Raw genomic sequence first — 15,529 nt, 5'->3', positions numbered from 1 at the left:
AGGTAAATGAGGAAGGGAGAGGGAAAGAGAGGAGGGAGAGGAGAAGAGAGGAGGGAGAGGAGAAGAGAGTAGGGAGAGGAGAAGAGAAGAGAGGAGGGAGGGGACAGGAAGAGCGAAGAGGAAAAGCATACGCCAATGATATTTAAATTTATATTCAAGATTCAAGATTCAAGATTCAAGGTTCAAGATTCAAGATTCAAGATAGATGATACGATGCGAAGCGAACTTATGCGAAATTATGCGAAGTTATGAATTGGATGGAGATGGGGATAGGGGGAAGGGATGCGAATAAGTCAATTTTGTATTCTCGAGAAGGGTGGCAGATGGGGTTTGATGTTTTCCCGGGGGATCTCGAGATTCGATACTTGATACTTGAGTAGAAGTCTAGAAGGGGAGTGTGTGTGGACTGGACTAATGGGCACCGCGTTGATTGGAAGTTGATTGGGAAATGGGAAGTGGGAATGGAGAGTTAGACACTTAGATCTGCGGAGCTGGCTGGTAGGAGCACATACTTGGGAATGGAAGCGCTAGGAAATTACATTGATATTGATATTGATATTCTATGGCATCTGCAAGGGTTTGAGGTGTGATTGTGTGATCATAAAGTACCTAGATGGCTTCGAAAACGCTTCTAGAGAGAGGTTTATCTACAGGATTGAGATTCAAACATCGATTCCAATGAGCTCTTGAATCCACACCTTCACATGTGACTAGCTTGGTACTTTCTTATCAATATCAAGAAAAGTCTATTTCAATTATGAATACGTGGGAAGAGAAAGGGATCTCATATGATATGTTCAAAGTCACTTCTTGCTCGCTCTACTATGATTACGTCATACGCATATCGAGTACGTAGGAAACGTAGTAAATGGATATCTAACGCCCTGGGCCATGCAAATGCTCCGGTACATACATACTTTTGTGTATATGTTTTATACATTCCTGATGATATTAACGCCCGCCCGCCTCACCTTTGCTTGATTTCTTGGAAATTTGGAATGCTTTTGATGTATGATTGCTAGCTGGTGGGAGTTAGGCAGCGGCTTGGGGTTGGGCACCTTGCGCCTCGGATTGGAGTTTTATTATCTGAGGAGGTGTTAGATGGGGGTTTTGGGGGGAGTGGAATGGGAACATGCCTCCATCTTTAAGCCATCACTTTTGTCTTGTACGTCTTTGATAGCTTGTTCGACTCGTTTTCTAAATAGGCGAGAGAAAAAAAGTATTAGAGTTTTATTCATTCTCAAATTCACCTGGAAATGTTCTCCCCAAGACTCCATTTCGAAAGTCCCATAAGTAGAATATTCGATTGTGTTGCAGAGGAAAGTATTGAATGTAAAGTGTAGAGAAGAGATATGGTACGCACATTTCCTTCTCGATGAATTCTAATCTTCCGTCAACAGCCATAACAGCTTCGGTTTTATCTTGCTTTAGGAGGACGGGGCCGACAAGCTTGTAGATGTTAGAGTCGGAGGAGAGGGCGGAGAATTCCTGAGGGTCGCGGGTCAGTGTGGTTCTGGGATTGGATTTGAAAGAGGATCGGCGGATGGAAAGGTGTGGGAAGTGAATGGGAATGAGAGGGAGGCGAGATGTACTTTTTGAACGCTCTTGTTTTCTTGTTGTTGGGATTCGAGCTTTTGGCGGGAAGAGATGGAGGTTTGGAGATCTGGGAGAGGTTAATATATGAAGAAGTATAGGAGAGGAGAGGTGAAAATGACCTGTTTGGAGTTTTTGATATTCCTCTGTGAGAGCTTGGAGACGCTGCTGCTGTTCTGCCATGGTGAGGATGTGAGGATATTTGGTTTCTGGTCTGGAGCTTTAGGGAGTTGATTAGGCTGATTATGTTCTGCGAAGATTACTTTTTCTGTGCGAGGAAAGTTGCAAATTATACCAATGGATTGCGATTATGAGCGCCACAAATCGACCGTCTTATAATGCAGTCGTAGAGAATTAAAATAATTTGTCTTTGAATAATCTTCCAATATCGAAATTTCGTGAGTTTCTCTTATCCAGTATCAAATTATGGAGATGATGTCTAGCGCAATCGCGGGGCAACCAAAACACCGCCAAGCTCACAAGCTCAAGCGACAACCTAGACTTTCGAATTCTCAATCCCCTCGACAGTTTCATACACTAGGATACACAAGACGAGAATACCAGGCGCATAGAGAATTAATATACTGGTTTGGTCTGTTAATATTCGTTCCTACAGTCCTACAGAATTTAATTTGTGCTCTCTTTGTTGACCAAGGTTATCGTCGTCATTCTACCAAATTCGAGACTTGTTTAAGTACAAGTACAAGGGCATTCAAACCAAACGTCGATCTTGTTGTGCTGTGACAAGAAAAAGAGGCGCCGTGTAGATAATCGCCTGGAGTTCCATTACTATCGAAGCAAGCTTCTGTATCTAGACATCAACATCAACACCCGTAAACCCCACCCTCAATATGTCGAACACTGATTTCCTTGGGCGGGCCATAGACGTGGTTAAGAAAGCCATCGAAGCCGACACCGCAGCGGAATACGATAAAGCATATCAACTCTACTACCAATCTCTTGAACTCTTCATGCTCGCTCTCAAATGGGAGAAGAATGCCAAATCCAAGGAAATGATCCGCGCCAAAGCCGGCGAATACATGGAGCGAGCCGAAAAATTAAAAACACATCTTGCAGATGCGGAAGGCAAACGAAAGAAACCCAGTATGATGGGAGCGAATGGGAGTTCGACTGGAGGAAAACCAAATGAAGAGGAAGGGGATCCAGAAAGTAAAAAGTTGAGAAATGCATTGCAAGGAGCCATTCTACAGGATAAACCAAATATCAAATGGGAGGATGTAGCGGGTTTGGAGGCCGCAAAGGAAGCGCTCAAGGAGGCTGTTATTTTGCCAATCAAGTTTCCGCATTTGTTCACGGGAAAAAGACAACCGTGGAAGGGTATTCTGCTTTATGGACCACCGGGAACAGGAAAGAGTTATTTGGCAAAGGCAGTAGCTACGGAAGCAAACAGTACGTTCTTCAGTGTGAGCAGTTCTGATTTGGTCAGTAAGTGGATGGGAGAGAGTGAAAGGTATGTTTCCCGAATTTTTATCATGGAGCTATATGCATATCTGACAATTCAATAGATTAGTCAAACAGCTATTTACCATGGCCCGCGAAAATAAACCCTCCATCATCTTCATCGACGAAGTAGACGCTCTTTGCGGACCCAGAGGAGAAGGAGAATCAGAAGCCTCGAGACGTATCAAAACCGAAATGCTTGTCCAAATGGACGGTGTAGGAAGAGACAGCCGTGGCGTGTTAGTTCTAGGTGCTACCAATATTCCCTGGCAATTAGATGCTGCCATTCGACGTCGTTTCCAACGCCGTGTTCATATTTCCCTTCCAGATCTACCCGCACGAACTAAAATGTTCGAGATCAGTGTCGGAACCACTCCTTGTGAATTGGTGGCCTCTGATTATAGAAAGTTGGGAGAACTGAGTGAGGGCTACTCGGGAAGTGATATCAGTATTGCGGTTCAAGATGCTTTGATGCAACCTGTACGGAAGATCCAAACTGCTACACATTATAAAAAGGTAATGTCTCCAATATCACCTAAAACCCCTCCTCTTCAATTCTCAATAGATGAAAATGTGACTAACTCTAAAAAGGTCATATCCGATGGAATAGAAAAATTAACTCCCTGCTCACCCGGCGATGCAGGCGCTATGGAAATGTCCTGGACAGAAGTCGATTCGGACAAGCTTCTCGAGCCACCTCTCCAAGTAAAAGATTTCATCAAAGCTATCAAGGGGGCTAGACCTACCGTTTCTCAAGAAGATATCCAAAGGAGCACGGACTGGACCAATGAGTTTGGTAGTGAAGGTGCTTGATTATGTCTTGCCTTGATACTTAGTAATAGCAAGAAAAGAAAACATAGCTGCGAGGAGTGGTTGGGGGAGAGGAGTATGGGACGGGGTATGCTGGCGAAGAAGGCGTTTATGAATGGATCGCGTTCTAAACTTAAACGAACGTCCGGCACAAGTCGATTTAAATGAATGCTACGAGTTAAGAAGGGCAAAGAGCTACAAGAATACAATGTCAATAATGTCAAGCACGTTTCACAGATTGATCATTCAAGATTCAGTCCAGGTCACATGAAACCGAAAGATTATGTGTAGAAGTAATGAGTTGTATGCTTTTTCCAATTTTATGCACCTCATAGTGTCTGACCAAGCCATATAAAATACCACCACAAGCCAGAGCTTCTACGGTAAGATTGTTAACAAAAAAAAGTAGTCCTCAACGCCCATAATAACACAGCTATACTCCGCCATTGATGACCCAGCTGCCCGAAATTTACAAGATGAGATGATAGGAGAAAGAAAGATAAAGAGAAGGACGTCTACACCATGTTTACAATGATGAAGGCGACATTTATTCCGCCTTGCTCTTCTTCTTCTTTTTCTTCTCGCCCTCTTCTTCTCCATTGGCTTCGCTGTGTCTACGCTTCTTGTCCTTCTTCTCACTCTTTTCGCTCTTGTCTTTCTTTTCCTTTTTCTCTTTCTTGTCTTTGGATTTCTTCTCTTGCTTGGAGACGGATGTTGGGGCGATGTCAGCCATTTCGGTATCTTCGGCGGTTGGATCTTCAACGTTGATATCACCAAGAACAGCATCCATTGCTTTTTTCTATCAAAATATGTTAGTCAATAGATCACGATTGAAAATATCTCAGAGTCCTTACCATAGCATCTTGGTTCTTTGTTGGTGCGGTACCAGTAGCGTAGAAATCTAATCTTTCTTCGACTTGGGCTCTCAAAGCCTCACCGAATTTGTTGGTTGGTGCCTCAGAGAAGTTATCGATTCTACTTGCAATACTGCACTTGTTGGCCAAAAATCTGGAGATACGTCCCTTGTTCTTTGCGCCCGCACGACCAATGAAGCTGGAGTGGTAGATCAATCCATATTTAGGTGTGTTACCCTTAGTCTTGAGTGCTCTAAACAAGGCCTTTTCAGCACCGAGAATTTGGACAGTGGAGGCTGGGTATTTGGAAAGGTTGGTAAGGGAACCGGCGTGAGAGATAAGTCTGGCAGCAACAACTTCACCGATCAAAGCGGCCAAGTTAGGTGCAACAATTGCCATTTTGTCGGTCAAGTATTGGAAAAGGGACCTTCTGTATTCGGCGAGCTTGACGACACGGTTTGCAAATGCGGAAACATTCTCCATATCGTTAACTGAGATATCTTGGCCCATAGAAACCTTTGCAGCATCAATGATCGATTGCGCCTTATCTCCATCATCGTCAACAAGGGCGGCAATATCGTGTAAATCTTCGTCGGTCAAGTTCTTCTTGTTACCAATTGCCAAAGCAAGTTTGGCATATGTGTGGTTATCCGAGACGAGTCGGACAAGTTCTGGGAAGTGCCATCCGTACCATTCACGGACACGCATGGAGAAAGTGTTAACGGCCTTGTCGAGATGATCCAAAGTAGCGATAGCTTGGATAATGTGGTTATCGTTCTTCTGGACTGAGAACTTGACCTTAGCGCGCGAATATGCGTGTCCAAGACCCAATTGAGCTCTCTCGACATCACCCTCCTGTAAACCCTTCAACAACTTTGGTGCGTGTAATCGCAATCCTCTGAGTAAATCTGCGACAACCTCGGAAGTTTCACCAGTCTCACAAGAAACACCTGAGAATTCCTCCTTGATGCTACCGGCCAAAGTCTTGTCGGAAACACCGAGAATGGTCTTCTTCTTCTTCGATGGCTTTGGCATGTTCAATTCCAAGTTCGACTTCAAGTAATCGGAAAGTACACCCTCGGAGATCATGTTAATATTTTCGAGCGCCTCGGCAGCATTTCTAGAGTAATTGTCAATTCAGACTCTCCGCTCTGCAAAGCATTGAATAGCTAACCTGTATGGCGCAAAATTGACAAGCTTGACCATTTTGCCAAATTTCGCAAGATCTTGACCTGCATCTTGAACTTCCTTTAATCGATTGCCAATTGTGTCAGCTTGGTGCACAACCTGGAAGATTGCGAAACCAGTGGCCGACTCATGGAGAAGGTAATCAACGGCAGACATCTTGTCGATATAATGTTGTCGTTGTTGGTGGTTGACTTGTTGGGTTGAAAGTTAAGCTTCCACAAATTTTCAGAAGCTCCTAGGATTATTTTTTTCGTCGTGGGATGCCCGTGAAATGCGCTAGGCTCAAAAAATTGCCGGTAGTTTTTGCCGATTCATCACGTGACATGATTCGCTTGGTCTTTACACTTCGGGCGAAGTTACTCATGCCAGGTGCGAACTGGAATCAGATCATATCTCACCACACCAGAACTCAATTGCATCGACGGCAACTACTAAGTGATCACATACAATAACGATCAAGTTATCTGTACATAGTCTTTGTTGCCGTATTACACTTGAGCTTTCTTGCTCGTCCACGGCCGCCGCAGATTGAATTGCAGCAGTGCCAAGCTAAAAGATCGATTTACTCAACCTGCCATTCACGACCACCTCTTGAGAAACGAGAATAACTTCTATCAAGGTAAGGTCCAATCCAAAGCACACGTTACCTAGCGGAGATATATTTGATTTCTATCAGAGCTTTGGAATGCTTCGACAGTTTTATTTTGAACACTTTCATAGGAACTTTTTGATTGGATTCTGTGTCGCAAGCGTAGCTTGATGTACCACAGTAACGCACATAACCAAGATGGTTTGATAATCCGTCAAATACACAGCTTTGGAAACTTGTTGTTGCTCAACGCGCTCTGCTTTCTTTTGTTCTTTGTGTCAGTTTGTTACATTTGAGATGGTAGCTTTCTAGTAGATACCCTTACCAAAAGACCCCAATCAGAATTGATTTCGTGGAAGCTTGTTTCACCTTTTGCCAGAGTTGTGCCAATGACGCAGTAGCTCACTCTCGTGTGTAATTCCTTGTTGCTACATTAAACCTCGTGTAATTCCTCGTTGCCGCATTAAACCTCTATCAGAATCCCCAATACAAGGATTATCATTTTATAGGGATATGCTCTTTTGGTCCCCAAAAATTTGGGGTTGAAAATGGTTGTATTCACCTCTTCGTCATCAAGATGGATTCCTACTCCTCTCAAAGCACTCTCATACACAGATAATGTCAATATATTTGATAACCAAAGATGGAGAACAAATGCGAGTGGGATAGCAGCAATATTGTCAATTCAAACCATGAAGGCAAGCATCATGAGATAATCATACTTCTCTTATCTGTTTTCATTTGTTATGTGAATCGTATTCCAGTCGCATCTGCTCTTGATTATACCACATCCATATCTTGAATTCTGTACTAACACGGAATTGGTAGATTCTCAAATCGTTGTTGGCGATGAAATGACGAGCAACCAAGCTTTTTCTCAATGCAACAGACCTATGCAAAATCTCACTCCCGACCTTTGCCATAGCTCTGTCCAGGTTGTCAACCGCCCTCCCGCTACAAATGCCATCCAGGATGTTCAGCCAGGCCCTGTTGACAACCCAAACAACATTCAACAGTCCCTGCAACGCATGAGAATTGTGCCAGCTAATACAAAGATGGAAAACAAGCTTTCGCCGGTCACACTCGAACACAGCACAGAGACGGAACGCGTTTTCACTATTTTCTCCTCCCTCCCTAAGGAAGTACAGCTCCAAATATGGAAAGAAGCAATCCTCCAAGATGACCTCTGTCATGTCACCGAAGTGTTCTTCGTTTCAGATTCAGATACGGCACAACCAAATCCTCGATTCATTCCAAACAGACAACCTTCTCCCCTCTTTCTCACCTGTCGAGCCTCACGTGAAGTGGCCCTCGAAGAATTCAATACTCTTTTTTTGCAATACGGATACAAAGACCTCCGAGCTCCATCTATACCTGTCTACTCTCGGTGCTTTGATATCATATATCTCCAATACAAGTCTGTAACTAATCGCTCCCGCGACTTCACGCAAAATGTTCTTGATGCACCATATATTGTCCTCAATGCCGTCAATCAAGGTATCACGAAGCTTGCCGTCAATCTATGTTATTGGTCCTGCCAGGCTTTGCTCAGAGAATTCAATATCTTCAAGAAGCTCGATCATTTGTATATAGTGGTTGAAGATCCAGACGGTGCTGAGCCGCATCGTGACAACACAGGTTATGTTCCTAAAGGAAGACAATTGTTTATGTGCAAAGAGCTTCCGGAGTCTAGAAATATTTCCTTGGAAGAAAGTCAGATACTTCCTACATTGAAACAAATCTTTGCACATATGCAAAAGGACGACCCAGAATGGGTGCCGCCGACTGTGGAGGTGGTGGGCATGAGGGCATTGTAGGATAGTAATGGAGAGGCGTTAACTGGATAATTTACGATAGGCACACGGATACAACGATGGGCGTGCTCTGGTGCAAGAAAGTACCGAGTTCAACATTTTGGGATCAGCGATTTACCAACCGATGATGATGCATTCTCAAATTATGCCAAGATGTGAAAAAACCCAACTGTAATTTTAATCAGAGAATTAAATTTTTGATAATTTTGATTATGTTTATGCTGGTGATGCAATGTCTCGAGAATCCCAATTCTGAATGTGCGTTCTGCGGAAGGCATCTTATCATATTTTGGGTGGGATTCTTCATCACAATAAGAACTGTTGGATACTTAAATAAGAAAGGATGAGTGTTATGAGCAAGTGAAGGCAAAGTAGATGGTATCATACCTCGACAGTCATCTGTCTACTTCAAGTGAGAAATGAATGGTATATATGAATGACCATACATGCATTGATGGTGTTGTGTTCTAAAACTTGCATTCGATGCTTCCTCCAAGCATGACATTGGTCTGAGTGTTTTGCAGACTGAGCCAGAGTATAGGCTCTCTCTCACCTGTAGAAGCAATAATTCTTAATAGTGTTCTTCGCCCTTCACGAATGTCTTTAGAACCAACGCCTCTATTTTATGAAGATATCGGCAAGCCTTAGTATAACTCAAACTCATGAAGGAAAGAAATAGTATGCTGTCCGTGGAAGAAAATTGAAGGACAGCTTGATGTCATTCGCCGCAGGTAAATTAGCAACAGCTCTGTGCAGATGAAATACTGAGAATAAAGGATAATGTGAAGCTGCAGGTCGGAAGTAATGCAAGCTTCCGAAATCCATGTTTGTCCAGATTCCCACCCGCATTTCGGAAGCTTGTTGGGCTATAATTTATGGTTCATGGCGCACCTCCTAGATGCTTGGTATATTTACTCAGTTGGACGCGTGGGTTTTGCACACCTGGGTTTTGGAAAGAACTGGTGGGCGATAGGTTTGAAGAATAATGAAGTGGAAGGCATTCTATGATTGGGGTTTGAACAATGCATGTTGTTTGTTGGTTGGATGAAGGGATTGATCTTTGAGTTAGAGGTATTGTGGGAAATAGAAAGCGGTCATCGAATCTATAAATAATGAACCACTCTATCATTATGGCACTTACATGTTGGAAACAATGCTCGAGCAACGTGAATATCTCATGCAGACTCCCGAGTACCTGCACCTTCTATATCCCTAGGGATCTGAATGAAATCACTGCTTGCTTCCCTACTTCCAAGTTCTACCTTCAGCACTTCAATCACATTTCACCGCTTTCGCTAGCATCCATAACATTTTCAGCTACCATAATTCACCATCTCCCCTCCCACACATATACCCAAACAAACTCAAATCTCTCAACAATTCATCGTACGACCTGGCGCAGTGGCCAATACGACTGTCCACTGCGCTTTAACCACCGCAAGGTGGGTGAGTGTTAAAACCGGCTCGATAAAAGTGACCCCGGAACGAAGGGTTCATGATCGGAAAAAAATTCCTGCCAACTCGGGAATTTTCCAAATCCTGTCTATCATAAAATAGCCAGCAAGGTTTGGTTTTTGCACTTTTGTTCGCCTGGAGATTTTTTTGGGGTGGGCACTGAGGGAGCGTATGAGTGAATTTAATGTGGAACTTGTGCTATGAGTCTCGTTGTCGCGTGGCGGTTGTTATGATCAGCATGTATTAATTTGTAGGTGGTGGATGTGTTTATCGTTTGGAATATGGGATACATACAAAGCTCGTCACTATTGTACAAGGCCGAGATTTTGGGTGCAAGTAACTCAACTACTTTTGGTGGTTTGAATTTGGCATCGTGGATTAATGTGTTGATGCTCCCTCAAAATACTGACCGGTGTGCGTTGAATTGTCCTGAGTGCGAACGACAACGAGTCTAGCTTCACTTATTACGTTCTACTAAGGGAACCTCAGCCCCTCAAGATTGCGCATGTTATTCCTTTCCAAATCCAATGTTCTAATCTCCTGAACAACCTTTTTGTGGGCGCCAATGTAGAATCAATACCAGTGATAGCCTTCTGTTCACCAATCTTAAAATGCCACATAGTTCGCCTATGGTTCCTCTATTTCACTATGCAGCTAGCAAGAGATATAGACAGAGATGGCAATGGAAATGCACTAGCATTATCGCTGATGACATCCAAGTAGCTGAACCTAGATCTTTTGACTTCTGTATAGCTAAGCGTGGTCACTTCATAGAACTCAGAGTAATACATAGAAATGTGTGCTATAGTCAACTTTCCCACAACATCAGCAAATGACTTTACTTACGTTTTCGTATCTGAAACTATTTGAAATACCCAGACTCTCCATTAGATACACTTGTAATAGAGCATAACGTACATTCAGGGTGTGGTGCGAGTCAATTTGAGTAAGCAAAAAAATAAGATTCTTCGACAAAATACCTGTATGGGAATCTGCCGAGGGGGTCAGATATTTCCATGTAGCATGTTTCCAAAACTCTTGGTGTGTCGGAACATAGGCCACCACATATAAATGATCAGAAACTGATGATTCTAAGGAAATGCAGACACACTTCTGTCACACTCTACTATTCAGTTGATGTTGAACGGGAGGGATTGCCTGTTCTCAGCGAGGTTTGCTCCTGTTCCTTTGTATTCTGATATGATCTCTCATACCCCAGTCAACTCGCTGATCAAATCTTCCCCTTTGATGTTATAAGCGCTCTCCTCTTCTCCCTCGATGAGCTTATTGGGGTGCGTTCTTTGAGCTGCTGAGTGAATAAGAGCTCGTTTCGCATCGCACTCCACCTTTGATGTTAAATCCGACGCAGCGTGATTCGCTGACTGACCTTCTCCGCATAAATTAGTCAAACTCTTGAAATCTTATCAGATCACTTCTCAGATCTAATCTGATCCTCGGGATTCCCGCGTTACACCAATATATGCATCTTGTTACTCTTCCACATGAATACCACTTTATCACACCATCTTCTCACGGAATGGATACACAGCACCGTTCGAAATGTTGTTGTTCATACAACTTCACAACTATTGACGAAGGACGATCCGGAGGAGAAGCCGGATGAGAATAAATTCCAGAAATTGATCGACGGAGCGCTTTATAATGAGAAACTTATCAATACTTATCCTTGGGTTATTTTAGGGTTTGTGTTGGCTCTTTCGGGGATACACTGGGGGGAGAAGGCTGTACGATGGAGGAGGAGGGCTTCATGGAAAGGAGGGGAGAGATGTTCATACGATTTACTGGACGATGGACCATCAAAGACAATTCGAGAGGAGGCGATAGACTATGGCGGTGCTAGCTCGTCCGGGAGCAGTACATTTGGATCGAATACTCCTTCCATTGAACACGATGATGAAGGCGAACGTATGCCCCTATTGTCCGGAAGTCAGTTTCCCAATAGCACCCCGTCGAATCGAATCACCGTCATCTCCCGCATTAAAGCGTTCCTCGTCTACCAACCTCGACCAATCCCCTATTTCAACAAAGGTCTCCCTTCTAACGGCTCTTCAATATTCATTCTATCATTTCTCGCCCTCAACATCTTCTACACCTTCTACAACATCTCATTTACATGGTTCGAAGCCTCCGTGCTTGGAGACCGAGCAGGCCTAATATTCGGTGTCAATCTCCCACTTTTATACATCCTCGGTGCAAAGAATCAGCCACTTAAAGTTCTAACGGGTGTTTCTTATGAATCTTTAAATATTATTCATCGACGGCTTGGAGAACTAATTATGGTTGCTGCGCTCATTCACGCTGGTGCCATGTTCGTGATGTGGTATGTGATTTTGGTACCATTTAGCGGTTGGACAATCTGGGATTTTCTAACCAATCCGTGTATCTATTTGGGACTATCGGCTTTATTCACATACAAATCATTATATGTAACGTCACTGGCATCGTTTCGTCAGCGATGGTACGAGGTGTTTTTGGGATTGCACGTTGTGTTGCAAGCTGGTGCTTTGGTCATTTTGTATTTCCACCACAGGGGAACGAGAACTTATGTTGGTTGGGCTCTTACAATATTCCTCGTGGATCGCTTGGTATATCGTCTTTGCGCGAAAAGCATTATGGCTGAGGTTAGTTTTTGCCTCGTCTTCTTCACTCTAACACAACTAATTAGCTCTTACCTAGGCCAAAGTCAGCATTTGTCCCGATAATGAAACCCTCCTCTTAACCTTCAATCTCCCCAAATCAACCACCACAATCTTTTTCCAAACCCTCGGCCACTCAATCTCTTCCGGCTGGAACGCAACCGACCACGTTTTCCTAACCATCCCCTCTCTAGGACGTTCCCACGCACTCCAAGCCCACCCCTTTACAATCGCCTCTCCAGCTCCCCTTCCCTCCTCTAAAACCTCCAATCTCACCCTCCTAATTCGAGCCCGCTCCGGATTCTCCGCCGATCTCCTTCGTGCTGCCCAAGTCAAAAACACACTAAAATGTCGTCTCGATGGTCCATACGGAAGTAGTCATGCTCGTTCTCTTCTCGAAGATTCGGATCTCGCGATACTAGTTGCAGGAGGGAGTGGAATCGCTGTTACGTGGCCGATCATACATCATCTCCTGAACATTTCAAGTGACGGTGAAGATCCCGAGACTGGAGCACGGACGACTAGGAGAAGACAAAGAATTGTGATGATTTGGATTATTCATAAAAGTGCCCATCTTGAATGGATTGATGAGAAGGAGAGGGAAGAGCTGGTGAGGAAGGGGGTGGAGATTGTTATCCCGGGTGCTACGACGGAGGTTGGGAGACCGGATTTAGATGGGTTGATGGAGGGTATTGTTTGCGGTTCAAGTAAAGAGATAGAGAAGAGACAGAAGATAGGTGTGGTGGTTAGTGGACCGGATGGATTGAATCGAACGGTCAACAATAAGTGTGCAAACTTGATACGAGAGGGTAGAGATCTAGAGGTTACGATTGAGAAATTTGGATGGTAAATATGAGGGCTTTCTTCTTGTTTCTTTTTTTCTTTTTAAAGCTTCACTTGGGTTGAGTTGGCACATAGAGAGCGGATATTTCTTGGGCATCCCTTGGTATTTTGAATTTAGCATTGGCGAAGAGCGGTTATGATGAGATGATGAGTTGAGATGAAGATATATGGTACATAGGTAGTGATTACTACATCCTGCATACACGATACCAAGCAATTAGAAACTACATACATATATAGAATTACACAATTAGCAAATACCACATATTTAACAAACTTCTCATTTCTTCCTCTAGAACCAGAATGATGGTCTATACTACTAATAATCTAGATCAAGCTCCACCCCCCCCTTGCTTCTCGGCTCGTCTGTACCATCTAGATTCCATTTTAAGACTCTGTGTAGCTACAAGTCGAATAATCAGAGCAAAATTCTCCTTATTATATAAACTAGTCGAAAGAGGTCTTTACTTTTGGAGTCTTACAAGTTACATGAATAAACACATGAATATACACATATCCAACCCAGCATAATCAAATACCCCTAACCCAAACCAGAATCCAAATCAAGATACACAGTATCCCATCCCATCACACTGCCATGAAAAAGATACGATTCAAAACTCTACCTAAATTCCAAATGTCATCATCACTCTGAAATCAGCAAACATACAAAATGCATACCACAGTGCCAGTATACCCAATGATAGTCCAAATAAGCAGATCATTCGTGATTGATATCTACCATTAATATCACTATTCGGAGACTCTGTCATTTCTAAGGATTCTAAATGACTTCTGATTCGATCTTATATCCCAAATCTCAAATCCCAAATTAAAGAATCTCCACCCCTATAAAACTCCAACCACATAGACCTCCAACCATCCCCCCCCTAAAGTCTCAAACTGAACCTCGGACCGCAATCCAGCCAGTAGAAACCCATAATTCAAGAGTTATTAGACATCCAAAGACACTAGATGTACTATATAGTGTATTACTCGCTATATATAATTTATAGGTTATAGATCTCTCTCTATTTGAGTTCTATCTTCATCCTCTTTCATCCTCTTGTCTTATACACATGTACTCCTTTGTATTTCCATCTTCCTATTACATTGTCTCCTTCCAAATATACTCTATACTCTATCCCCTCTCCCGAGTTCTTAATCCTCTTCCTCTTCCTCATTCACCTCCCTATATTCCTCACTCTCACTCTCACTCTCACTCTCACTCTCACTCTCACTCTCACTCTCACTCTCACTCTCACTCTCACTCTCACTCTCTCCAAACACCTCCCTTTCAAATAAACATCTGAGAATCACAAAAGACTTTGAGAAAAGTAGATTTCCTACCCCCCTTATTCTCTTCATTCTCTTCATTCTCTTCATTCTCTTCATTCTCAACCCCAAGTCCAAGTCCAAGTCCGAAGTCCAAACCAGATTTCAGTTTAATCTAATTCCCCGTTCAGTTCAGACTCTATTCCAGTCCCAAGTTTAATTCAAAATTTAGTTCTGCATTCGATCCAGAGTTTAATTCACAATCCAAAGTCTGATCCAAAATCTAATCCAAAGTCCAAACCAGATATCAGATACCAGATACTAGAGTCCTAAGCCCCATCCAATCCAAAGCCCAGCTTAGTCCAAAGTCTCATCCAGAATCCAGAGTCCAATCCCAAGCTTAATCCGGAATCCAAAGTTCAATCCAGAGTTCAATCCAAATCCAATTCAGTCTCGGTGCAAACTCCAATTCAGATCTCAGCCCAGTTCAGAGTTCAGAGTTCAGATTTCAGAGTTCAAACTCCAAACTCCAAACTCCAAACTTCAAACTTCAAACTCCAAAGTCCAAAGCAAATCAAAACTCTAAAGTCCAGATCAAAATCTAAAGTCTAAAGTTTCCTCCCGATTCAAATCCAATCCAGACTCCAATCCCGAGTCCAGTCCAAACCAATCTCCCCTAATCTACATTCCAAACCATACCCATCCAAAATCCAAGCCAATACCCAAGTCTACCCAAGTCTACCCACTCACCCACCCACCAACTTCACCCCCCTCACAACTCACAATCCAATATCCATCTACTACCTAGGTAGGCATCACAAAAGCATATCATCACATTACATTTACTTCACCACACCAACCCCCAGATCTCGAGGTCCCCAATCCCCAGTCTCCAGTTTCCAGTTTCCAGTTTCCAGTTTCCAGTCTCCAGTCTTCAGTCTCCAGTCTCCAACCCCCAAATCTCAAAATCCAAACCCATCAATCCCCCCT

General features: G+C 43.3%; 7 protein-coding genes across 7 annotated transcripts; 5 read left to right on the top strand and 2 right to left on the bottom strand.

Moving 5' to 3' along the window:
• Positions 1–1,032: 1,032 nt before the first annotated feature.
• Positions 1,033–1,776, bottom strand: EAF01_001210 (uncharacterized protein; the record flags this gene model as incomplete). Its single annotated transcript, XM_038909460.1, has 5 exons — positions 1,033–1,086; positions 1,137–1,197; positions 1,364–1,488; positions 1,593–1,663; positions 1,716–1,776. 5 exons carry the CDS (start codon positions 1,774–1,776, stop codon positions 1,033–1,035), a joined length of 372 nt encoding a protein of 123 aa, XP_038774272.1.
• Positions 1,777–2,444: 668 nt separating this feature from the next.
• EAF01_001209 (uncharacterized protein) lies at positions 2,445–3,867 on the top strand (the record flags this gene model as incomplete). The annotated part of the gene is made up of 3 exons (XM_038909459.1): positions 2,445–3,064; positions 3,120–3,570; positions 3,646–3,867. The coding sequence occupies 3 exons, from the start codon at positions 2,445–2,447 to the stop codon at positions 3,865–3,867; spliced, it is 1,293 nt and encodes a 430-aa protein (XP_038774271.1).
• A 165-nt stretch (positions 3,868–4,032) lies between these two features.
• EAF01_001208 (uncharacterized protein) lies at positions 4,033–4,399 on the top strand (the record flags this gene model as incomplete). Its single annotated transcript, XM_038909458.1, has 3 exons — positions 4,033–4,149; positions 4,200–4,247; positions 4,274–4,399. The coding sequence occupies 3 exons, from the start codon at positions 4,033–4,035 to the stop codon at positions 4,397–4,399; spliced, it is 291 nt and encodes a 96-aa protein (XP_038774270.1).
• A 12-nt stretch (positions 4,400–4,411) lies between these two features.
• EAF01_001207 (uncharacterized protein) lies at positions 4,412–6,062 on the bottom strand (the record flags this gene model as incomplete). The annotated part of the gene is made up of 3 exons (XM_038909457.1): positions 4,412–4,663; positions 4,719–5,838; positions 5,893–6,062. 3 exons carry the CDS (start codon positions 6,060–6,062, stop codon positions 4,412–4,414), a joined length of 1,542 nt encoding a protein of 513 aa, XP_038774269.1.
• Positions 6,063–7,043: 981 nt separating this feature from the next.
• Positions 7,044–8,516, top strand: EAF01_001206 (uncharacterized protein; the record flags this gene model as incomplete). Its single annotated transcript, XM_038909456.1, has 2 exons — positions 7,044–7,155; positions 7,324–8,516. The coding sequence occupies 2 exons, from the start codon at positions 7,044–7,046 to the stop codon at positions 8,310–8,312; spliced, it is 1,101 nt and encodes a 366-aa protein (XP_038774268.1). The 3' UTR covers positions 8,313–8,516.
• Positions 8,517–11,266: 2,750 nt separating this feature from the next.
• On the top strand, positions 11,267–13,271 carry EAF01_001205 (uncharacterized protein; the record flags this gene model as incomplete). Its single annotated transcript, XM_038909455.1, has 2 exons — positions 11,267–12,406; positions 12,462–13,271. 2 exons carry the CDS (start codon positions 11,267–11,269, stop codon positions 13,269–13,271), a joined length of 1,950 nt encoding a protein of 649 aa, XP_038774267.1.
• Positions 13,272–14,343: 1,072 nt separating this feature from the next.
• Positions 14,344–15,151, top strand: EAF01_001204 (uncharacterized protein; the record flags this gene model as incomplete). The annotated part of the gene is made up of 2 exons (XM_038909454.1): positions 14,344–14,355; positions 14,918–15,151. 2 exons carry the CDS (start codon positions 14,344–14,346, stop codon positions 15,149–15,151), a joined length of 246 nt encoding a protein of 81 aa, XP_038774266.1.
• Between the last annotated feature and the right edge of the window lie 378 nt (positions 15,152–15,529).

The sequence above is a fragment of the Botrytis porri genome (assembly GCF_014898465.1).
Source record: "Botrytis porri strain MUCL 3234 chromosome Unknown BPOR_002, whole genome shotgun sequence".
Lineage (NCBI taxonomy): Eukaryota > Fungi > Ascomycota > Leotiomycetes > Helotiales > Sclerotiniaceae > Botrytis > Botrytis porri.
The sequence above is the reverse complement of the archived record's forward strand: the minus strand, read 5'-3'. Positions and strand labels throughout refer to the sequence as shown.